This window comes from Panthera uncia, chromosome C2 (assembly GCF_023721935.1).
Source record: "Panthera uncia isolate 11264 chromosome C2, Puncia_PCG_1.0, whole genome shotgun sequence".
Lineage (NCBI taxonomy): Eukaryota > Metazoa > Chordata > Mammalia > Carnivora > Felidae > Panthera > Panthera uncia.
The window spans coordinates 141,477,764-141,502,860 of record NC_064810.1 but is presented as its reverse complement, the minus strand read 5'-3'; the positions used below and the strand labels follow the sequence as shown (position 1 = coordinate 141,502,860).

The 25,097-nt window shown below is 35.8% G+C and overlaps 1 protein-coding gene across 1 annotated transcript in view; it reads right to left on the bottom strand.

The window, feature by feature from the left end:
- The window catches only part of ZCWPW2 (zinc finger CW-type and PWWP domain containing 2), an 82,399-nt gene extending 60,638 nt beyond the window's left edge, over window positions 1-21,761 (bottom strand). Inside the window, 3 exon segments of the mRNA XM_049628930.1 lie at window positions 9,931-10,090; window positions 21,418-21,731; window positions 21,733-21,761. Of these exon segments, the coding sequence (XP_049484887.1) occupies window positions 9,931-10,090; window positions 21,418-21,731; window positions 21,733-21,753 (495 nt within the window). The 5' untranslated portion in view covers window positions 21,754-21,761.
- Between the last annotated feature and the right edge of the window lie 3,336 nt (window positions 21,762-25,097).

Sequence of the window (25,097 nt, the reverse complement as noted above, 5' to 3'; positions counted from 1 at the left end):
AGATAGGAACTCTATTCACAGTAGGGAGGAGTTGACTGAGTATATGTTTTATTTCCGTTGGAGTTCTATTAAAGAGTCTATTACTAATTAAAAAATTTTTTTGATGTTTTTATTTTTGAGAAGGAGAGAGACAGACAGACAGACAGGTAGAGAACACGTTGGGGAGGGCCAGAGACAGACAGAGGGAGACACAGAATCTGAAGCAGGCTCCAGGCTCTGAGCTGTCAGCACAGAGCCCGATGCATGGCTCGAACTCATGAACCATGAGATCATGACCTGAGCTGAAGTCGGACGCTTAACCAGCTAAGCCACCCAGGCACCTCTATTATTAATTTTTTCAGTTACTAATTTAATCAATGCTTCTGTAGTATTAGGTGTCAAGTACAGTTTTAAGCACTTTACAAACAACTCATTTTAACTTCTTAACAAGCTCAGGAGGTGGGTACTATTGTTATCTTCATTTTACAAAAGAGGAAACTGAGGCGCTGAGTTTAGAACTTGCCCAAGCTCATATAGCTAGTAAGTGACAGAGCTGGAATTCATACACATCAAGCTCCAGAATTCATGGGCTCTACCACTATAAAATTTTATTTCAATAAAAGGCAAGTCTGTTTCACAAATCTCAAAGACGGTGTTATGAAAAGGCTCATAGCCCATATCATAAGAAATACAGTGTACTGAAAATAACAGAAAACTGCCATCTGGATTTTCTGTATCAGGTCATATTTACACTACTTAGGAAAATTTTTTCTAGGATTATTATCAGTAGTTGAAAACTTAAATCACCATTGAACATATGGTTAAATATTTGATCCCAATTTTTAAAAAGAATCAAAAACTTAAATCAACTTTATTTATTATGTACAGTTTAAAGAATTTTACATATTCTGATTTCAAGTTGTAGACTTTTATTTTGCAAAACTAAGTATATCACTGAGTCTACAGCAAGAGAGTTGCTGTAAATACTGCTATGTAAAATGACAGTATTAGTAACAAATTGTTAGTAATGAAGTATTACTAATATATTGATGAAATAGAGCACAGGAAGCAAAGTGAGCACTGAGCCAATAGGTAATTTTTAAGGCCTCTGCTCATCTAAAGCACTGCTCTAGGGGCGCCTGGGTGGCTTGGTCGGTTAAGTGTCCGACTTCGGCTCAGGTCATGATCTCACGGTCCGTGAGTTCGAGCCCTGCGTCGGGCTCTGTGCTGACAGCTCAGAGCCTGGAGCCTGTTTCAGATTCTGTGTCTCCCTCTCTCTCTGCCCCTCCCCTGTTCATGCTCTGTCTCTCTCTGTCTCAAAAATAAATAAACGTTAAAAAAAATTTTTTTTTTAAAAATAAAGCACTGCTCTAGCTAGGCTGCCTGTTATAGCTAGGGACATTCAACAGAACTGGGAAAACAGGTTTAAATCAACCAGGAAAATAACATGTGCTTATTTATCCCGGGCTTAAAAATGCCAGGATTGGTCTAACAGATTTTAAGCAACAGTATGTATGGTTATCAAGACCTGGACCTAAAGGAAAGTTAGTTGGATGCTACTTTCTTTTCTTTTTCTTTTAAGTAGGCTTCACGCCCAGCACAGAGCCCAATGTGGGGCTTGAACTCATGACCCAGCGATCAAGAACTGAGCTGAGATCAAGAGTCGGATACTTAACCAACTGATCCACTCAGATGCACCATATCAGAAGGAATATTTTAGAAAATTATTCGTTAAATAGAAATCCACATTATTTCATGTGTTCCTTCAACCTTATGGGGATGGCCAGATCAAAATGATAGTAAAAGTCTGTTGGTTCAGACTGAGCCACCCAGGCATCCTGGTTGTGATTTTCTGCCCCACATTTGCTTGTTTATTTTTAATAGAATATGTTTATGGGAAAACAATAGTTGTATTTATTACAAACAGATGCCCAGATTCTGCTTCATGATAGAATCACAAAAGCAGGTGGGAGTTCTAGAAGAGGATGGCTAAATATGTGATGCAGAATCAGCACATATTCTGGGAGCTAAACAAATGGTAAGTAAGTGGTAATTCCGAAATTTATTTTCAAAGTTAGTTCAATCAGTATTGTTTAGGGTTTAGCAATAATGGGTTTTGTCTGAGTCATAGACTGGTCCTGGCTTTTGGCTAGAAGATGTGATACAATTAATCAATATGTGGGGGAATTTTTTAAAAACAATGAAAAAAGAAAGTTAATAGATCAATTGTAGACTTTCAGTTATATGATTATGAGTTTTGAACTTCACAATTCCCTAATGGAAGAATGTACCAAAAAGTTACTCCACTACTATTTACTAATTTAAGAACATCAACCTAAAAGACTGATTTTATTTATTTTACATTTTTTAATGTTTGTTTATTTTTTGAGAAAGAGACAGACAGAATGCAAGTGAGGGAGGGGCAGAGAGAGAGGGAGACACAGAATCTGAAGCAGGCTCCAGGCTCTGAGTTGTCAGCACAGAGACCGACACGGGGCTCAAACCCACAAACCATGAGATCATGACCTGAGCCAAAGTTAGACATTCAACCAAATGAGCCACCCAGGCACCCTAAAGACTCATTTTAAAGCAGGCTTACTAATAAGGGATATGACTCTGAAGGCAATTTAGTAAGCCTCATATTTTGGCTTATGAACAATGATCTGACTCTGATTTCTTTAACAGAAACTAAACACTTCTAGAAAATTGAGAAAGCTATATATTGGAATTTCCTAGAAAAGATTACTACTGTTCCAGTGAAGAGTCAATATGAGAAACCTAGGTGATACTTAATACATTTTTCATGCATTTGATGATGGGAAAGGTAGCCACTTGTTCTATCCTTTATAATCTGAGTATAAAGTTGGTCATATTATTTGAATTTGGACTTTTTAACTTCAGTAGAAGTTCACAGCTATCTAAATTCATAAGAGATGAAGTCGGAAGATGACAGAGGTGAATTCAAGAATTTATTTGGAGCAGCAAAGTCAGCATACATAAATGTGAGTGAATCAAAAAGCAGAATAGAGATAGGGAAAGAAACTGGTTTCATTCAGTTGCAAAGAACATGAAAGATAATATTTCCTATTCTCCTTCCAAATTCCATCAAACAAATCCAAAGTATTCTCAAGACATTGCTGATATTGGGGACTATTCACTCACCAAGGAGTCAGATTAAGAAGGCTCTAACTTATCTCCTGCTTTCAATATTTCAGAGCACTTCTGTTTATAGTCAACTAGAAAAGCATTGCAGCAATGGCCTCTTTCAGTCATGTGCTAAAGAATTAAAGGATAAGATGATCAATTAGCTTTATTTCCTCCCATTTCTGGGAGCATGTTAGTTGATAAAAAACACTAAAATTGTATCATTTTTCACATATGATCTTAATCAAAAGAAAAGATCTTTTCTCCTATCTTATTGTTCTTGGTATCTTTTTGGTACTCCTTTCTGTAGATGTGGGTTTCTAGGGAAAGGAAATAAATAATTTTAAATGTATACTTCACCTGTAGTTTCAGTGAAGAACATCAACTAATGTTTATTAAAAACCTCCTACAGAGACTACACTAATTGTGATGAGCATTAAGGGATGTATAGAATTGTCAAATCACTATACTGTACACCTGAAACTAATATAACTTTGTAAGTCAACTATGTTTCAATAATAATAATTTAAAAAGAACCTATTACATGACAAGCACTGTGACAAATGTTTTGCATGTATTATCTCAGCCTCTACAGTATCTTTAGGAGGCAGATACCATTATAACCTCCATTTTAAGATGAGGTATGTGGGATTTGTAAAGACTAAGTGACTCGCCTGTAGTCAATCATCTAGTAGGTAACACAGCCAACGTTCAAACCCAAAAAGCCTGGCTCTAGGGCTTGCCCTTTGAACTACTATGACAAGTTAATTTTTTCCCTAATATACATTACTACAAAAGTTTTCTTGGCATATTAGTCACAAATAAGGTCACAGTTATGGAAACATACTCTAATTTTCTTAACCTTTCTCCAGGCCAAGAACTAAAGAATGCTTAGAAAACAAGCACACAAATAAAAAATCTGAATCCAATAATACCAAATTTACAGCAAATTTTATATCAAATATGGAATTTATACAATAAAAACTTCTGAGAATTTGCTTGTTATGCAGATTATTTGCAAGCAGGAACACGGTGCAAAAACACATATAGAGAAACGATCCCCAACTTATGATGGCTCCACTTAGAATTTTTCAACTTTACGATGGTGCAAAATGATACACATTCAGTAGAAATCATACTCTAGGTTTTGAATTTGGACCTCTTCCCGGGCTAGCGATACGTGGTGGATACTTTCTCATGATGCCGGGCAGTGGCAGCAAGCCATAGCTCCTGGTCAGGCCACAATCACTACAGTAAACAACCGGTACATTGACAACCATTCCATACCCATACAACTATGCTTTTTTTCACTTTCAGTATAGTATTCAATTACATGTAATATTCAACACTTTATTATTCACTAGGCTTTGTATTAGATGATTTTGCCCAACTGTGGGCTAATGTAAGCGTTCTGAGCACATTTAAGGTAAGCCACACTAAGCTATGATGTTTGGTAGGCTAGAAATATTAAATACATTTTGGACTCATGATATCTTCAACTTATTATGGTTTTATCAGAATGTAACCACACTGTAAGATGAGAAATATGTGTTTTATACACACACACACACACACACACACACACATAATTGATATTACAAATGTAGTTTTCCATGGAGTTAGATCAACAGATTTGCATCCAGTCTTATTCCATTACTCTAAGAGCAAAACACTGCCTGATGATCTAGTTATACACTAATTTGCTAATCCTTATTACAAACTACACTCTTAGAATCTGGATCCTAATAAGCAAAAACACTTGCTCAAGTAGATGTTAATCCATATTTACTTGTTATGATGATTGCAAATGTAATTTGAAAATATCAAGAGTTCTGCTTGGTCACTAGTCCTCCAAAGGGGAACAACAAGGGGCAAACAAAGAGCAAGTCTACCAGAGACTTCCACGATTCAATCTTTTAGAATTAAAAGATGAGAATTTTCCTCATTTTGTAGGCAAATGTGGGGAAAACATTCATAATAAAGCAGGCCACTGCTGATGCATAAGTAAACTGGCATGGTATAGAAAGATAAATAATTTGGACTTTGGAGTTAGACATTGATTCTAATCATTATCTCATCTGTTGGTAGTTGAATGATGTTGGGCTAGACAAGTAGCCTGAATCTTGGTTTCTTTTATATGTCAAATAGTGACAATCTTCATGGGATTGCTATGAGACTTTAAAATTTATATGAAAAGGATCTACTCAACCCACGGCCTATGGCAGAGACTCATTGCATCTTTGCTGTCTGTGGGCTCTTTTAGTCATTGGAGTCATCACAGTGCATGTTGACATCTGAGCCCTTTGTTGGAGGATATTTATTAGACCCAATTTATATTCAATAAATTGATCATCAGTTGGTAAGTTCTACTCATATGTTTATCATTATACAGAAAAGAAATAAACTTACTTTATAAGTTACTACAGGGTGACAAGTTGTGTTATTTCTATTTACAGACTGGAAGATTTAGAGTACTATGATTTTAGTCATTTGGCCAAATTCTTCAGAGTACTGAAATTTCAAAATGGTCCATCTAAAGATACAAGTTACAAAGAACTGGGACATCCTTTGTGCCATCATTAGTGCATTTGTTGGAATAATCCCATGGGCTTAACTAAACAAGGCCTGTATCTTCCTCACTTTGCTTATCTGTTATCTGGTAGGGAGGGGGCAGTAGCAGTCATTCAGGGATCCAGGCTGAGAGAGTAGCAAATCGACATTTCAAACATTTTTGGTCACAGTGCCACGGGGAAAGTGAACTCTGGAGGATGTTGCCCTGCACACATTATGTGCTCAAAAAGGTGGCATTCATCAATTCCACACAACTCACTGGCCCCACCCCACCACAAGTATCAAATATGCAATTCTTTGTAATAGGAGGAGAGAAATCTGGAAATTTTTGGAGAGCACTATTAATGCTACTCCAATTAGGAAACAGAATTAGGAGTTGCAGAGCTCAACTTTAGCAATATGGCATTGCTCCTTGCTCATCTTCCTGGAAAATACAGGCAACTCCATAATATAATGGGTTAATACACAAATGATATCCAAAGACATAGTTGCATACCTACAGGTACACCCTACATACAGTAGTAAGCAGACCACTAAAATATAAAGCCAAAAAAATCCATTCACATCATCAACAAAATAAACCCTTAAATTTTGCATTGGAGCATCATAGCATCAGGGGTGAACTATCTATGTTTTCTTGGCAATATGAAAAACTAGAAAACTGCAGGCCAAGCAATCACTGGTTGGAGTGCATTATTTATGTCCTAGAAAAATTATAATGACTCTATACAACCAATAAGATGGATGATCAACTTAAACCTACTAAAAATTAAATTCAAATTATATATCAGCTTTATCAGCAATATCTATAAATTATGCAGAATGTTGAGTGACAGGAATGACCTTAAAGTCGTGTTCAATCAAACAGATTATTATGGGTTTGACATGTGAACATATGGCAGTAAGCATAATTACCAGGCAAACCAAAGTAAAAGACTAAGCAAAGAAATAGAAGGCAACAGGAAACAGTAAGCCATAACCAAAGTTATATTACTACACTAGTCAAGATAAAGCCGACAAAACTCTGATGGCTCAAGTTGAGAAAATTTAGTCTCTGGCCTACACATTAGATTCATCTGAGGAACTTGAAATTACTGAGGCCTGGCCCTACACCAAGAGATTCTGATCGAAACGCTCCAGAAGAGTAGAGCTCAGGCATTGCTACATTCTTGTTGCTGTTGTCATTTTCTTGTTATTTTGTAAAGCTTTCTAATGCACAGCCAGGCTTCAGAAATGCTAAACTAAGTCATATAGTCTGTCAAGCTAAAAAATAAACTTGCAAATAACGGGTTCTGCAGACATGTATCTACTAAATACAAAAGAACAACATTTGGGTTAATTGGGGAAAGAACTGTATTCCGTGTATCAACTCTTAAAGAAAATAGCCATCTGGCACATGTTCATATTTATTTTAAGTAAGGGGGAAGATGGGTTTCAGCTGTCTATAGAGCTGCTGATTTTATAGTAAATGAAAAAATAACTGTATGAATAAAATAATATAAATTACAAATATACAATCTAAATATTGCCTTCAACTGCTTTCTAATGTATATCCAGTGTATCTATGAGAAGTTTTATATGTTGGGGAAAAACTTATCCTCTATACCTATCAATAGGCAGTGACAGAGCTCTGTTGTGCTTTCAACGATAAAATTAGTAAGTCAGTGGTCCCATAAATATATCAACCAGGGGAAACTGACTATTCAAAAAAAAATTGACAAACATGAACTAAAAGAGTTAAATTTTTCATAATCTAAAATATAACAATATTTCATTTTCTCACAGGTGCATATAATGTCTTTGTAGGGTTACATATTTCTCTCCCACCTTAACATATACACTGCAATGTAGTCCATATTTAGTGACAACTCTTAAATATTTAATCACCTGTTAAACGAAGCTTATACAAATTAGGATAAAATGATGTTAAAATAATATATGAAATAAGACTTAGTTGGTTTAAGCAGTAAAAGTTATAAATCCTTTGCCAGTTTTAGAAAAAAAGATAAGACAACTTGTACAATGTGCATCCTCTTCCAATTCTAGAAAAATCTTTAAGAAAGTCCACATTGGCTACTATACAGTATCTTTCACGTGAGTGACCTTTTTTATGGAAGAAGGGGTGTGAACTTAATATCTGGATCAATGTGGTATAGTGTAGAGACAGAATATGATGCTATGGGAGCTCCAGTGAAGAAAGAACCATTAAAATATTAAATTTCTGGGAAGTCTAGACAAGAGAACTGTAGGTTGGGGCTAATACTATCTCCATCTCCCAGGGACAGGGAAATCTCAGCTATCCCTGGATAATACATAGATTGAAATTATTCTTTTTCAACCAATTTCTCATATGTAACATTTTTGTTTACCATTTTTCTACCTTGGTTGGCAGGGTTTCTGGAGTCAACCTCCTTCATTTCTGTTTCTTGAGTAGTTTGGGGCAATGAGGCTTCAATATGAGTCTTCCCATCCTGCTAAGTGGAGATCCTTAGATAGGCAGGAGTGGGGAATCAGAGCACAAAGGAATAATCTGACTTGTGCCAGCTGAATTAGGTAGAAGGGAATTAAAATTTTAGCCTTGAATGAAGAGACCCACAGAGAAAGTCACCCCTATTATTATCAGCTCCAAGGGAACAAGAAAAAGATACAGACAAAAAGAGTGAGACACACACACACACACAAGAGCATGTAGGAAAGGTACCCTGAGTGACAGTAGAGAAGAGAACTGCCCAAGCCTGTGGGCACCCAATGGGTTATCTACCTAGAGTACCTGGCTAGCTGGGAGACTGGGGGAAGGAAAAGGGGAAATGAATACTTTATTTTTCTCTGTTCTCATCCTTGTATTAGGGGTCTGCTTAATTTAAGGAGCCCTGAATTGATGGTCTTTGCCGAGAATTTCCAAGTTTGCTTTAATGCTTTCAGAAAGTTAAAAACTTCTGGCTCCCAATGCTTGAGTTTAGCTTTGTTTAGCATCAGGTTTTTTTCCTTGTCCCAGGGATTAATGGTATGCTCACTGGAATCAACTTAAATTAATCCTCACAGAATTCAAATCTTGAGAGAAATATTAGTTGAGACAATTTAAAAATTCACTTCTAGTTTTCACTTATATTTAAATATAATTTCTTAAGAATGCCTTGCTCTTTACCATATTGTCAAATGTCTAAGATTCTAAGGCCTGCTTCATGAGAGCTAGCAGGTTTTCCCGTCCTTTAGGAAAGGGGAGAAGGGCACAGAAGGGAGAACAATTCTTCCTGTCTTCTGTGGTTGCCAGGAGAAGTGGCTAGGAACACATCCAAAACGTCAAAGCAGAGAAGGTGCCTCACATTAAGATGACTGACTCACAACTACCATGGAATGAATGTATGTATCTTATTTCATGCTTAAATATTTTTATTAAAATGGCCTTCCATTCCAGTTTCTTTCAAGTTGCATGGAAAAAAGATAGTGCTTATGCCAAAGATATAGTAAAAGCCTGTTTTAAACTACCTCAAATTTACACAGATTTACTTACACTGTGGATTAAATGGTGTGGTTTAAATGTACATTCATCTATATGTGTATTGGAACATATATATGTTTCACCATAAAATAGAAACAAAGGAATCCACATTTCTGACATCTATTTTTAAATCAGATTTCTAATGAAAGCATGGTTTGCAGATGAAAAGTTTCAATATTATAAAACAGACACAGATAATTGAATTGATTTATAATAACTAAACCAAACCCACGGAAATAGATCCACGTCACCTACTCTCATTAACCTGAGAGTCCAGCCTATTCATTAATTGTAGTGTGTGATTTAAAGTTTAAAAAGATACTGAAGGAGTTAGTATAATGAAATATTCTGTTTGAAATTTGAAACTCTGGTTGCATTCCACAATTAATTTTCCCTATGAGCTAGGGCTACAACTTAGAGTCTTCTCAAGGGAAATTTTAAAAAATTACCAACTGATAATCTTAAAATTGTTTCAAAAGGCAATTATGTAAAGTCCTCCATTGATTCATACTATACTGCCATTAGGAAAATAAAATTTAAAACTGCTCTAGTTTTCACACTTCCTTCGAAAAAACTTCTTCAAAAATCCAAATATTTGGTTTAAACAAATAGTATACTATTTTGTTCATATAAGTATAAAACTAAATAATTATGTATCTTTTAGGTTCTGAGACAAAAATGGCCATAACTAAAAACAAGCACAAGAAGAATAAAACTTGGGATGTTACTGTACCTACCTTTAATGTGATACTATAATGTCCAACAAATGTTGCATTTATCCATGATCTTGAATGGGGATCACCCAGGAATTCTATGTGATACTGTTCAACATTTCCATCCAGGTCATAGGTCACATATTTCCCTTTAAAAGGATCTGGGCAAAGTATCCCTGGCCAGCTTTCAAAAGAAAGTAGTTTTAATTATTTTGATGCTTAAAAAAAAAAAAAAAGGCAGAAATCAATACATCTGTGACAATCATATATCAAACTTTCTCCTAGGAATTTTTAAAACTCCCCCAAATTAAACATATTCATACTTGTATCCTTTAAAAGTAGGATATTCACTTGATAGATGTAATCAGTTGTATCTTTGTAGATATAGAAAGCTTTGGAAAAGTCACATATTTAAGATAAACATAAGATACAAGGAAAAAGAATTATAAGACAGAAGGATGATCTCCAGGATCTGTAAGAGACATTTAGTCAGGGCTAATAGGAAATGTAAGATTCATGGCAGCTTTGAATCAACTCTAACCAATCAGAAGGCTTAATTACTAAAATGTCAACCCACTGACAGTTTCTGACAGGGTAGAAGAGAGCTGGCATTTCCTGAGCCAAAGGGCTCAGGGCTGCCAAAGGGGTACTGGCAGCTTAGGCTGCGATAACACTAAAAATTCTAACTACTGTGGGAAACGCAGAAACAGAGCTCAGCAGTTCTATATTGCCCCTTCCTTGCATCTGCTCCACTGGAAGACCAAATTTCTAAAAATTTTTAGTTCTAGAAATAAGATTTATCCTTTACTAAAAATAAATCTTTAGAGGTATGTTCTTTCGTGACATAAACCTCTAGAAATTCCTTGATAGGTTCATTTTTCCATTTGGCAAAAACATATATATATATATATATATGTATATATATATATATATACATATATATACATATATATATATCATATGTATATGTATGTTACATATATAAAGATATATATATCACACATATATATGTGATATATATAAAGATATATATATGTTATATATATAAAGATATATGTATCTGTATATGTATATAGGTGTTTTTAAGATATATATATATATACATCAACTAAGTTTTGACTGTTTTAGCAATCTTTTGAGACTCTGACCTACTGTTCGGAGACTAATGCAGGAAAGGAAGACAGTAAATAAGGTCAGGAAGCTGTGACTAAGGAATGCCAAGTTCTACTTCAGTTTGCAGCTCTCTTGTGAAAAAAGGTAGTCAGGTTCAAATCAGAAGATTCAGACTCTTGTTCTGCCTTCTACCAGACAAGAGGCCTCAAGCAGGTAACTAGGCCTTGCTATGACTCTGGTTCCTCACTGTCCTAGTTATAAAATTCAAACAAGTACATGCTTTATACATTTTTTGGGGTTTGGCAAATCGAAATATTGTAGAGTGCCACCATTATGAACCAAACTGGGTTCCCCTCACCACATTCACATGTTCAAGTCCTCATCTCCAGTATCTCAGAATGTGACTGTATTTGGAGATAGTGTCTTTAAGGAAATAACTAAGTTAAAAGGTGGGCCCTAATACAACATGACTAGTTTCCCTATAAAAAAGAATATTATGACACATACATGCACAAAGGGAAGACCATATGAAGAACACAAGGAGAAAACCATCTACAAACCAAGGTGAGAGTCTCAGAAGAAATCAACCCTGCTGACACAACTTGACCTGAGAATTTTAGCCTCAGAAGGGTAAGATAATAAATTTCTGTTATTTTTAAGCTACCTAGTCTTTGATACTTCGTTATGGCAGCCCTAGCAAACTAATACAATCATATACAGTAAGATTGTTGGTATAAATGAGAAGTAGGAAGAATGATACAAAGCATTATTTTGTCGCATTTATTTAGAAACTGGACAAATTAGACATTTAGATAATTTTAAAACCTAGAGAAAGCATACAAATCACGCTATAAAGAATCTGAAATCACAAAAATGCAAAATCTACAAATTTCTTGGGTTTGAGGACCATAGATGGTTGATCTTCTACTAAATTATCTATTGATATGAAAGTTACAAAGTCCTAAATATAGAAATACATCTACCATACCACTGTAAAAAAAAGTCTTTACAGATCACAAATAACACAATGTAAACTAACACAATATGTCATAGTTAGTATTAATGAAAAAAAATTGATTCCAGGAAGCTGACATATCCCAAGTATAGTTGCCAGGTGATGACTTGGGTGCACCAGTCACCAGGGATGGTGGAGTATGTGAATTGAACGGGATGCTGAGCAGAGTTCTTTGACTCTTGGGCCTTTCTGAGTTAGGAGAAGGGGCTGTCTGGCAGCCCTAGATCAGGGAAGAGGAAGGGCTGGAGGATCACAAATTGAGTCAGACTACAGAGAACCCAAAGAAGTCTAATACTTTGGAAAACTGGAAATGATAATGGAAAAGTCAAAGAGAGGTTCAGGACCTATCTAGTTATTATCAGGTTCACATCACAGTATCACTGCTATTTGGCAACCTTATTGGGCTCAAGAGTGCTTAAAAGAAACCTTGAGTGGAGTTTATCTTTTAAACCTACATTGGAAATCTACATTTCTGAAGGAACCCACTCAAAAGAAAAAGATTTCAATAGGCAAATAAATGATTAAGAATGAATGGCAGCTGCATTGGACACTTCTAACTTATCAGAAATCAAGAAACAGTAGGTCCTCCAACTGGATTAATAACTACTTTAAAAGAAGCCAAATTGTGATTGTTATATTTGTTGACTGCTCTGTAAAATGTAAGGGGTTCGTGTTTAATACTAGGTGATTTGCACCTCACAGCAATTTTAAAAAGGATTATTGCCAAGCAGTATCAAATTATAAGTAGCATCAACTCCATTCAGTGTAAAACAATCACAGGATTTATAACACTTGAGACATGAAAAGAAATTTTGCAGTTACTATGTTTAAGATAAGCTTTTCTGACACAAATTCTGATACAACTTCTTTTACACACAAACCTATTGGGCCCAAGGGTATTCAATTTAAATTATTACTTTAAAAAATATAAATAAAAATAGAGGTGACTCCTAAAAATAATTAGATGCCAATGAAAGAAAAAAGCTTCTATTCATTATTTAAAACATGTTATATTATGGAAAATTTTGCATACTGGTTTACAAATGAATTATGAAAAGTATCATCAAATGTCCAAATAACTGGGGCACTTTAGTATTTCTTCAGGCAGTGCAAAGGAATTGTCTGACTCCTAGTCAAGCAGGACTAGATAGAATGTACCAAATTGCAGGAGAAGGTGAGGAGAGGCAATGGCTGCAGAAAGCAAGATTACCTCTCTCCACATGCGACAGCCATCATTTTCTCTGACTCAGTGTGACTGAAGAAAGCTGATGTCCATTTTTTTGATCTCACTCTGAACTTGAGTTCTAAACTGTCAACAATGACACTGCATTGTGCACCTCCACCCCCCGATTTCTCACATCCATATTGATGAGAAATTCTTTTCTTTTTTTTTTAACGTTTACTTATTTTTGAGACAGAGAGAGACAGATCATGAATGGGGGAGGGGCAGAGAGAGAGGGAGACACAGAATCGGAAGCAGGCTCCAGGCTCTGAGCCATCAGCCCAGAGCCCGATGCGGGGCTCGAACTCACGGATTGCGAGATCGTGACCTGAGCTGAAGTCGGACGCTCAACCAACTGAGCCACCCAGACGCTTAACCGACTGAGCCACCCAGGCGCCCCATATTGATGAGAAATTCTAAAGTGTTGTCTGTGGGCTTAGAGGGAGAGAGGGAGAGTAAGAGATGGCAACCCGATGGGAAGGTATCAGAATTACAAGAAAAGTCGTGTGATAAATTTTAGAATCTGTGGGTGGTGGGAGGTAAAATACACAAATACAACACAAATAGATCCATGTATTGGAATCCACTTGGAGAAAAGGAGAAATTTGGATACAACAGGTAACTTCAAGTGCAAATATACCATGAAGAAACTGATGTCTTACACATTTCTCATCCAGTAGAAATGATCTTTTTTTTTTTTTAATGTTTATTTATTTTGAGAGAGAGAGGGAGCATGCATGAGCAGGAGAGGAGTAGAGAAGAGAGAGAGAATTCCAAGCAGGCTCCGTGTCATCATCACAGAGGCCAACATGGGGCTCGACCTCACAAACCATGATGTCATGGCCTGAGTTGAAACCAAGAGCCAGACACTTAACCGACTGAGCCACCGAGGTGCCCCAGAAATGATCTTTAATGAGATAGCTACTGCCTTCAATAGAAGTTGAAGCTTAAGCATGATTTCAGTTGCTGTGTATTTATACTCAGTGAGAAGTACATGACTGTTATTTTCAAACCATGGTTTGGATGTTTAAGAGGAGAGCAGATTTTACTTGGGCCTCCTTCTTTATCTGTGGGAAACAAAATGGATGAATTGGAATCATCACTAACTGAATGTTATACTTGCCACAAAATCTCTAGGCTGTACCCAACTACAGGGGGCTGATGGGAGGAGGAGATTCCCCATCCCCACCCCCCCCCTACATTATAAGTATATTAATCTATAGGCAAAATAATGCAAATAAGAAGTAATCAAATAATATTTTATAATAGTGAAAGGATCTAGTAGAAATCTCATTTTAGAAATTTAAATACTATATCTAAAATGTATCACTGGATTGGTTTGTTAATTTAAAGGCATATTTTACTATTAAATTTTACTACTACACTACGTTAGAATGCAAATATATTTTCTATAAACTTATTTTCATATTTATGAAAAACTTTGTAAAATGTCTGTGTAAATATGCCCAAGGTAGTTACCCTAAATAGAGCCTAGTTTCTGCTTGACAATGTATCTTCTGCTAAGGAAAATATGCACCATTATTTTTCACTTTTAACTTCTATGCCGTTTCTAGCTGAATACCATGCTATTTGATCGATTTTTAAAAATTAAGGGTGCTTAAACATTAGGAAGATAGTTTTTCTCTTCTTAGTACATGTAGGTATCCCCACCCTAAGCACAACAGACATGCATAGATCAAAGACAAGAAGCTACATATGTACTTTTGTAAGCATGTAAGTGTGGAGGTATCTCACAATGTGGAGGTAAATGTAACTATTATAAATTGATTTTCCATGGAGTTTGCCCATAGACAAAGTGCTTTCTCTTGACAATTATTTGTTTTTATTACATAAAGATTAAATAGGCCTTTCTAGATTCTGTATCAGTCTCTCTTTGGCTTTTTTAGCTTTATTAGAAAAGGTCAACTCTTTTGTAAAGACTAACTCTGAGATGTTGATAAGATTGAATTTCTGAGCCTTCAAAGCTCAGTGTAAGACCCATAGGCTAACAAGAACTGACCCAGATAATATTACTTCCTAAGTGTCTCCATAGCCACCTAGCTGGTCTTCCCACTTGAAACTTCAACGTCTTTAATGTTGCTTAACTAAGAACTGATGTTTGATTGTTTTTAGTGGGTTAATTCTACCTTTATATTCTGCTATTGCAATTTATCCTGTTATAATCTTTGTATGTATTTACAGTAACAAATAAAAAAATATAACTAGATTTGAGTTTTTATATTTTAAAGTTATATTTTAAGCCTGTATTCAACTATACTTATTTCATAAAGAGGAATACATCTGACTACTTAGCCAAATGCATTCTACTCTTTCCAGTAAGCAAGAAGGTAGATATAGCTGCATTTTGCAGGTATTCTGATGGTTCTAATCATAGATTAGACACATTTAGGGGCTGGAGTAAAACATGTTTCATGTGTATTTCAAGTTCTAACCCTCAGTTATAAGCACAAAACTGCAACAGAAATTCCTAATCAGATTTATAACATAATATTTCAGATATAGTGACAAGAAACAAATGCATTTCTTGAATTAGTTATTGAACCTTAAGAATTTCCATTAGAAAATAAAACCTCTATGCTTTCAAAATATTAATTTTAGATCTGAAAAATGGCATGGGACTACAAATACTGTCATAAGTAACATCATAAAATAAGCATTTATATTCATACCTTTTTTTAGAGAGCAAGAGCAAGTGAGTTGGGGAGAGGGGAAGGAGAGAGAGAGAGAGAGAGAGAGAGAATAAGAATCTTAAGCATGCTCCATGCTCAGGGTGCAGCTGGATGCGGGACTTGATCCCACGACTCTGAGATCATGACCTGAACTGCAATCAAGAGTTGGTCACTCAATCAACTGAGCCACTCAGGTGCTCCAATATTCATGTCTTTTAAAATATTTTTTTACATAGCTATCTAGCTCCTCTTCATGCCAATCCTAATTATTTTACAGAAGAAAATAATATTTTTATGATTTAAATAAATAATATGTATATATTTACAATATTTCATATTTGATCTCTAGAAAAGTACTCAGTAGCAAATGGTACATATCTCAGAGAGATTTCCATATTTGCAAAGACATTAAATGTATTAGTTTGCTAAAGCTGCCACAAAAAATACCATAGAGTGAGTGGCATAAACAACAGAAATTTATTTTCTCATAGGTTTGGAGGCTTTAAATCTAAGATTAATAGGTCAGCAGGGATAGCTTCTCTTGAAGCCTCTCCTTGGCTTGTAGATAGCTACCTTCCTACTGTATCTCTACATAGTTTTTCCTCTATGCATGTGCATCCCTGGTGTTTCCTTGTGTGTCCAAATTTCCTGTTCTTATAAGAATACTAGTGAGATTGGTGTGGGGCCCACCCTAATGGCTTATTTTCACTTAGTCACCTCTTTAAAGGCTCTGAATCCAAATACAGTCACTTCTGAGGTTTGAGCTTGAAAGTATGACTTTCTGGGGACCACAATTCAGCCCACAACAGTAAGTGACAGAGTAAGGACATAAATGTAGGTATTGAATTGAAGGCCTCTTATGTATGTGTTGTGTGTGTGTGTGTGTGTGTGTGTGTGTGTGTGTGTGTGTGTTGTGTGTGTGTGTGTGAATGTGTATATGTATGTTAACGTGAGTCCATCACAGTCTCTCTATGAAAGAAAACATCTTATATTCTTCATGAAGAATAGCTAACTGTGAATGAAAACAAGGTAATATGAGGCAGAGTATCCTAGCTTTGAGAATGTTAAGTATGAGAATGCAATGTAAAATAGCAAGGGATTCTGGGAAGATAGTGCCAATGTTATTGTAGTTTTAGAATCTCCTGAAATTTCCCCTTAAGTACAGGTAGAACAACTATAATAGCAAAGCCAAAACCTGACACACAACATCTATAACAAAACTAAGTGATAAGCTATCCACATAAACTACCAAAATAGGAGCAGGCAGGTTCAAACTACTGACAGTTACAAGACCCACATATTACTAGCATCTGTTTGAGGGGAAACGGTGGGAGGGGGAAGGCAACCAGAGGTCTGATGGGTTTGTGAAATAAGAGCCTCAAAACTGAAAGAAGTACTTATTGAAAAGTGCAGCAAGTCAACATGAGCACAGCAGCCAAACTACGAGGGGGATTACAACAAAACCTGAAGGTATTGGAGCAGTCTGGGCCCTATGAACACTTAAAACTAACCAACAAAAAACTCCTTTATCAGGACAAAAGCTTACACTGATGAGAAATTGCTGGAAGTATAATCCAAATCAAAGAAGAAAGGATCAATACAGATAAAGGAAAGAGAAGGTACAAATAAAAGTGGGGATACAACACCAAAAGCACCATCCATGAAAAAAAGATGGGTAAGTTGGACTTCATTACAATTAAAAGTATCTGCTCTGCAGAAGACATTGGCAAGAGAATGAGAAGATAAGCCACAGACTGGGAGAAAATATTTGCAAAAGACATATCTGATAAAGAAATGATATCCAAAATACACAAAGAACTCTTAAGCTCCCCAATAAGAAAATGAGCAACTGAATTAAAAGATTGGCGAAAGATCTGAGTAGACATCTCACCAAGTAAGATATACAAATGACAAATAGGCATATTAAAAAATGCTCCACATGACATGTCATCAGGGAAATACAAATGAAAACAACCATGTATGTCCATGAAAATACACAGGGGAAACTTAAATGCATATCACTAAGCGAAAGAAGCCAATCTGAAAAGGCAACATATCATGATTACAATAATACAGCAATCTGGAAAAGGCAAAACTATGGATACAGTAAAAAGATTTCCAGTTGCCAGGGGTAGTGGGATGGATGAATGGTGAAACAAAGGAGATTTTTAGGCCAGTGAAACGATTCTGTATGACACTGTGATGGTGAATACATGTCATTATACATTTGTCAAAACCTACAGAATACACAGTACAGAGATCAAACCCTAATGTAAACTGTGGATTTTGGTCACCAGTGATAGGTAAATGCCGGTTCACACACTGTAACAAATGTGCCACACTGTTTTGGGATATTGATGGTATGTGAGGTTGTGTGGAACAGGGGAGGAAATATGTGAAAAGAAAAATGCTAAGAAATTTCAGAAAACAAGTTCGTATTTTTGATACTTTGAGAAAATAATAGAATAAGGGGCTCTGGGTATACGATTTAGACAAAAAGGCTAAAGAAAATCTATTCTGCAGATTCCAGTTCTGGACAAGTTGAAATAGACTCAATTCTCTATATTCTTCCCACTAAGTACACCAAAAATTTCTGGGTATTATATTTCAAACAAACATAAGAAGATTCTAAAAGATGAAGAGAAAATAAGCCAGATAAGGACCTTGGGACCTGAAGAATGATATGACAGGGAGCTGCCTGAGTGTTCTTTTTGCCTCATTATCTCCTAGATTGGGTGCTAAAGAAGCCAGCAACTCAGAGACACCAACGGGTACAAAGGAACAAAAAGTCCATATGAAGCCTGCTTTCTCAAGTCAAAGGACCAGCATAGGGAAAGCCTAGCAAGACAGAAAACTTTTAAGCAATAGCTGGGAAAACAGCTAAATACCATGGAAAAATCTGCAGATCCCAACTCTATCCCCATCAACAAAGGTCAAGTGGTGAGCCTACACTTCAATACACCCAGCAGTAATAAAGCCCCATGTCCTTCCCACTCAGGTGGTGGCAGAAGAGGCCTACTGGGAAGATGGAATTGTTATCACCTTCCAGCATTAACATGGTTCTCCCCCCATGGTATCAGTGGAGGTGAGTAACAAGATACTCTACCTCTCTCAACCAAGTTGGTGACTTGGCTCAACTCTCATCCCTGCCTACCAGTAATGAAACACCCTTCCCTTCCAAGAGACTAAGTGAAAGCTGAGTAGAAAACCTAGGCTTCCAACTGCCACCTGGCAGTAACAAAGAGGTTCCCTCATATCCCTTCAGTGCAGTAGTAGGAGCAGCCTGCTAAAACAGATTTAAATAAAATCCAAAATGAAACTAAATAGAAGAAAGAGAGAACCAAATGTACATTTTACAACAGAAAATACAATAACCAAAACAAAAAAGCCAATGGATACTCTCAATAGCAGAATGAATAGGAAAGAGGCAAGAATCAGTGAACTTAAAGTAGAAATGATCCAATCTGAACAACAGAGAGAAAACAGACTGAAAAAAATCTCTTAAAGAACAGAACTCATGTCATATAAAATGAAAGAGACACAGCAAGAGTCCCTCCAAAGCAGCTCCTGCCCCAGTACAGCCTGCAAGCAACTCCAAGGGGAACTGGTACCACTCCAAAATGACTTCTGCCCCAGGGAGAGGGGAAGATAACCACACATATCAGTGCCCCCACAGTCCCAGTGGCCAAACCTTATAGCTGGCAGCACAGAGAGGGTGCCCTGTTGATCAGTCCAACTGTCGCCCCAGCAGGCAGACTGGGGACAGACATCTGGTCTGACTGCTGACACCACCCAACCACAAGCCCATGACAACCTAGACTGACCCCTTAATGGCACAAGGACCAAACGTTGCCTAGTGCACCCACAAGCAAAGTGGGCCACTGTAGCCAACTGGACTAAGGCAAATGCAACTCAGCCACATTAGTAGGGTGCAAGCAAATCACATAGGACACACCTCTGTTTCTGGTGAACAGGGAGCCTTGCATTATAGGCCACAACAGGACCTCCTCTTCATAAAGCCACCACTTTCAAGATCAGGAAACATAGCTGACTTCATTAATACATAGAGACAAACACAGAGAGTTAGACAAAATGAGGAAACAGAGGAATATGTCACAAATGAAAGAACAGTACAAAACCACAGCAATACAGGTAAATGGAACACAGATAAGTAATATGCATGATAAAGAATTCAGTAATGGTCATAAAAATACTCACTGGACTTGAGAAAAGAGTGAAGGATCTCAGTGAGACCTTCAAGAAAGAGCTAGAAAATACAAAACAGAACAAGTCAGAGATGAAGAACTCAGTAACTGAAATTAAAGAAAAAAACACACACACTGGAGGGAATCAATAGCATATTAGATGAGGCAGAAGAACAGATAACATCCGGAGGACAGGGTAATGGGAAGCAAACAAACTGAATAACAAAAAGAAAAAAAAGAATAATAAAAAATGATAACAGGTTAAGGGAACTCAGTAACATCATCAAGCATAATAAAATTTGCATTAAGGAGTCCCAGAAGGAGAAGACAGAGAAAAGGGGCAGAAATTTTATCTCAAGAAATAATAGCTGAAAACTTCCTTAATCTGGGGAAGGAAACAGACACCCAGATCCAGCAAGCATAGAGAATGCTCAAAAAAATCAACTCAAGGATGTCCACACCAAGACACATAATAATTAAAATGGCAAAAGATAGCAATAAAGAGAATTTTAAAAACAGCAAGAGAAAAAACAATTACATACAAGGGAAGAAGCCCCACGAAGCTATCAGCTGATTTTTCAGCAGAAACTTTGCAGGCCAGAAGGGAGTGGTCATGATATATTCAAAGTGCTGAAAGAAAAAAAACAAACAACAAAAAACAAAAAAACAAAAAAAGTCCCAAAACTTGCAACCAAGAATACTCCAGCAAGGCTATCATTCAGAATAGAAGGAGCGATAAACAGTTTCCCAAACGACAGTACATATTGCACACTTGGGAAAATCAGTCTAGTGTGGGAAACGCTGAGCTATACAATAGTAAATCTATAGAATCTAAAAGAAAAAAAATATTTTGGGCATCTAGTCAACAATTATAGAATATACATTCTTTTCAAGACAGACTATGCTGGGCCATAAAATAAGATTCAAAGAAACTGAGTACAATACATTTAAACTAGAGCTCAAGATCAATAAGATATTTAAAAATCCCCAAATATTACATAACTTAAAAATACACTTCTAACAGCTCATTTGAAAGAAGATCACCTAAAGTTTAGGTTACCTAAAGTTTCTAATTTAAAAAATTAGAAAAAGAAGAATCAGACCCTAAAGTATCAGGGAAATAATAGTGATGAGATCAGGAAACAGTAAATAAGAAATCAGACAAATAGTAGAAAAAAGTTGATTGTTTGAAAAGTTTAAAAAATTCATAAACTTAGCAAGACTGTAACTCAATGGTTTATTATAAAACAACAACAAAAACTTTACCTTGGCCAACTCTGTAATTTTACCAAAACCAGACTTCCAAGAGGGAGTTGTGAATAGACAATCTTAAATCCACTTTGATGAAGCTGAGACTCTTCAGGAAAGTCTTCTTCAGCAACAGAGCACTTATTGTATCTTGAATCAGTGTTCATGAAGCAGTACCATGGTTTATTGTGATCAACTCTGGCTGCATCCTCACTTGACAACAATCTCCACTTCAAACAGCTTTCATACTCACACTGAACCCACAATTTGTTTACGTACATACTGTTTTCAGCTGAGGAATCCATTGCAGCATTACAGTATTCTACTATTACGGTCCAATTTTTCTTTTTCCATAAATACATTTAATCTGGAAAACCAGAAGAAAAGAATAAATATTCAAGAATATGAGGAAAGAAAGTTCAAACTAAAATCAGAGAAACAGCCCTATTATACCTTCTTTGTCTACATCTTCTCTATCCCATAAAGACTATACATTTTGAACAATGTATGTTTCCACCTACCCAGAAAGAAAGGAACAAAATAGAAGCATCAATTGCTCTGGGCATAAAATGCTTCAAACTTAAAAATAATTTTTTAAGTAACAAATAAAAATAAAAATAAGTATGACCATTTTTACAGAGAAAACTGAAGCTAAGAAATTTGTTTGAGGTCCCAGAGCTAGGATATGGTAGAGTTGGGATTTAAATGCAGGCAGTTTGGCTCCAAATTCTGTGGTCTTACCTACTTAAGCTGTACTGCCTCTTGGGATGTATATGTATATGTATATGTATATGTATATGTATATGTATATGTATATGAAATTATGTGATAACCCTTTTCTAGTTCTGATGAAAATCAAGTGTAACAAAATATTTCACCATATCAAAGTTTTAAATCTCCTTTTAAAACTAAAGGAATCTTTTGCTTATACAGTTTTGCCTTTTATCCATTAATTCAAGTGGTTTGAAAACAACATTTCTCCGAGTATTTTATTATAAAAATTTTTAACATACAAAACATTAGAATTATATGATTAAGCCTCCAACTTCTAGGCTCAATAATTATGTGTGTACTAAAAATAATATAACTAAAATAAAGTAAAAATATTAGCAACTTATTTTGCAATAAAAACCTACTTTAAAGAATGATGTCAATATACCATATTCATGAGTTAGTAAAATACTATTCTCCAAATATAAGCACCATTTAAACAAGCTCTTATTTCATGAGTTAATCATATGTTTAGAAACTCAATTACATATCGTATTACAGGGTCACCACAAATTGCTTTAGAAATTTGCCAACATATGCCAATAGCCATGGCTCACATTTTTTTTTTACCTGTTAATACTGCTCGTGTGAATGTATCCACAGAAAATAAACTTACAAGAGACTATTCTACATATACGAAGACCCAAGAATATTTAGTGTGGCACTATTTATCATACGGGAAGAGTGGAAAAATCTGAAAACATGAAGACCAAATCTTCTGGAAGATAAATATAAAATTTTGCTAATAATATTAATTAGAATTATTATTTTTTAATTTTTTTAATGTTTACTTATTTTTGAGGGAGAGAGAGAGAGAAAGAGAGAGAGCATGAGCAGCGGAGGAGCAGAGAAGGAGACACAGAATCCCAAGCAGGCTCCAGACTCCTAGCTGTCAGCACAGAGCCTGGCTTGGGTCTCAAACTCACCAACAGAGAGATCATGACCTGAGCCTAAGTCGGACACTTAACCAACTGAGCCATCAAGGCACTCCGTTAATAATATTAATTTAAGATTTCTGGTTATTTAACTGGTGAGGAAATTTACAAGAAGCAAGACTGCAATTTAGATTGCAGTTGAAATGGCTAGTCTTCCCCATTCTCTGGGCCACTAGATGGTACAGCACAAGTTGCTGAGTTCAGACTTCAGAGGCAAATTATATGTGAACTCCTGGTTCAGCTACTCACCAGTTGTCCTTGGGCAATACATTATTTTGCATTTCACATCACATTATGTGTATTTTCCTCCTGTGTGTGTGTGTGTGTGTGTGTGTGTGAGAGAGAGAGAGAGAGAGAGAGAGAGAGAGACAGAGACAGAGAGAGAGAGAGAGTTTTGTTTATGTATTTTCAATCATTGTATCATCTTTGACTATACTAAGACAGGCATAATATTGAATAGAAGCCATGATGGTAGACACGTTTTTCTAATTTCAAAGAGAATGGTTCTATTTGACTATAAAATCAAATATGTATATATATATTTGTAGAGAACATTAAAAGATTACAAAAATTTTTTTTTCCTTTAATTACCAGTTTACGACAAGGATTTTTTTTTTTGCTAGTCATGAAGTACTGTTGGATTTTATCAACTGCTTTTCTGTATATATTTAGGTAAACAAAGACTTTGTTAAGCCTGTTAATTGGGTATGTTGTAATAATGAATTTATTAGTGATAAACATACTTGCATTCCAGGTAAACCCTACATTGTCAAGCGTTAGGAGAATTTTTCTTTAACATATATATTGCTGTATGAAGTTTATTAACAGCTATTTAAGATTTTATACAATTTATATATAAGATTTTATTTAAGATTTATATATATAAACATATGTATATGTTTATAGATGAGATTGGTCTAATAATTTCAATTCTCTTCTTTTTTGTCTTTGGTTTTGATATCAAGATGAAAATAGTCTCATAAAACGAAGTGCAGAATGTCTCCCCTTTTGGCAAAGTTTGCCCAAGGGAGGAATTCCCAATTCTGCCATACATCTAAGAATTCTGGTGTATCTACTATGTCTCTCATTATGTTTCTTTCACTCTGAAACTTGTTTATATCTTCTTTTTACTTCATTCATCTTGTCCATACTTTTTAAACAACCAGAGTTTGAGTCTCCCCATTTCTTCTTTTCAAGTTTTTATTTAAATTTTAATTAAGATATAGTGTAATAATGGTTTTAGGAGAATTTAGTGAATCATCACTTATATATAACACCCAGTGCTCATCACAATATGTGCCCTCCTTAATACTCATCACCCATTTAGCCCATTCCCAACTCACCTCCCCTCCAGCAACTCTGTTTGTTCTCTATACTTAAGAGTCTCTTATGGTTTGCCTCCCGCTCTCTTTTTTTTCTCCCTTCCCCTATGTTTATCTGTTTTGTTTCTTAAATTCTGCATAGTGAAATCATACGGTATTTGTCTTTCTCTTAGTTCGCCTAGCATAATAAACTCCAGCTGTTTATAAAATCTACATTGTTGCAAACGGCAAATATCCATTCTTTTCTATGGCTGAATAAGATTCCATTGTATATATACTACTTCCATTGTATATATGTATACTTCCATTGGACATTTGAACTTTTCCCATAGTTTGGCTATTGAAGATAATGCTGCTATAAACATGGGGGTGCATGTGCACTTTCAAATCTTATTTTTGTATCTTTTGGGTAAATACCTGGTAGTGCAATTTCTGGGTTGTAGGGTAGTTCTATTTTTAACTTTTTGAGGAAGATCTATACTGTTTTTCAGGGTGGCTGCACCAGTTTGCATTCCCACTAGCAGAGTAAGGGGGTTCCCCATTCTCTGCATCCTCACAAACCTCTGCTGCCTCCTGTGTTGCTAATTTAGGCATTCCAACAGGTGTGAGGTGGTACTTCATCATGGTTTTTTTAAAAATTTTTTTTAACGTTTATTCATTTTTTGAGAAA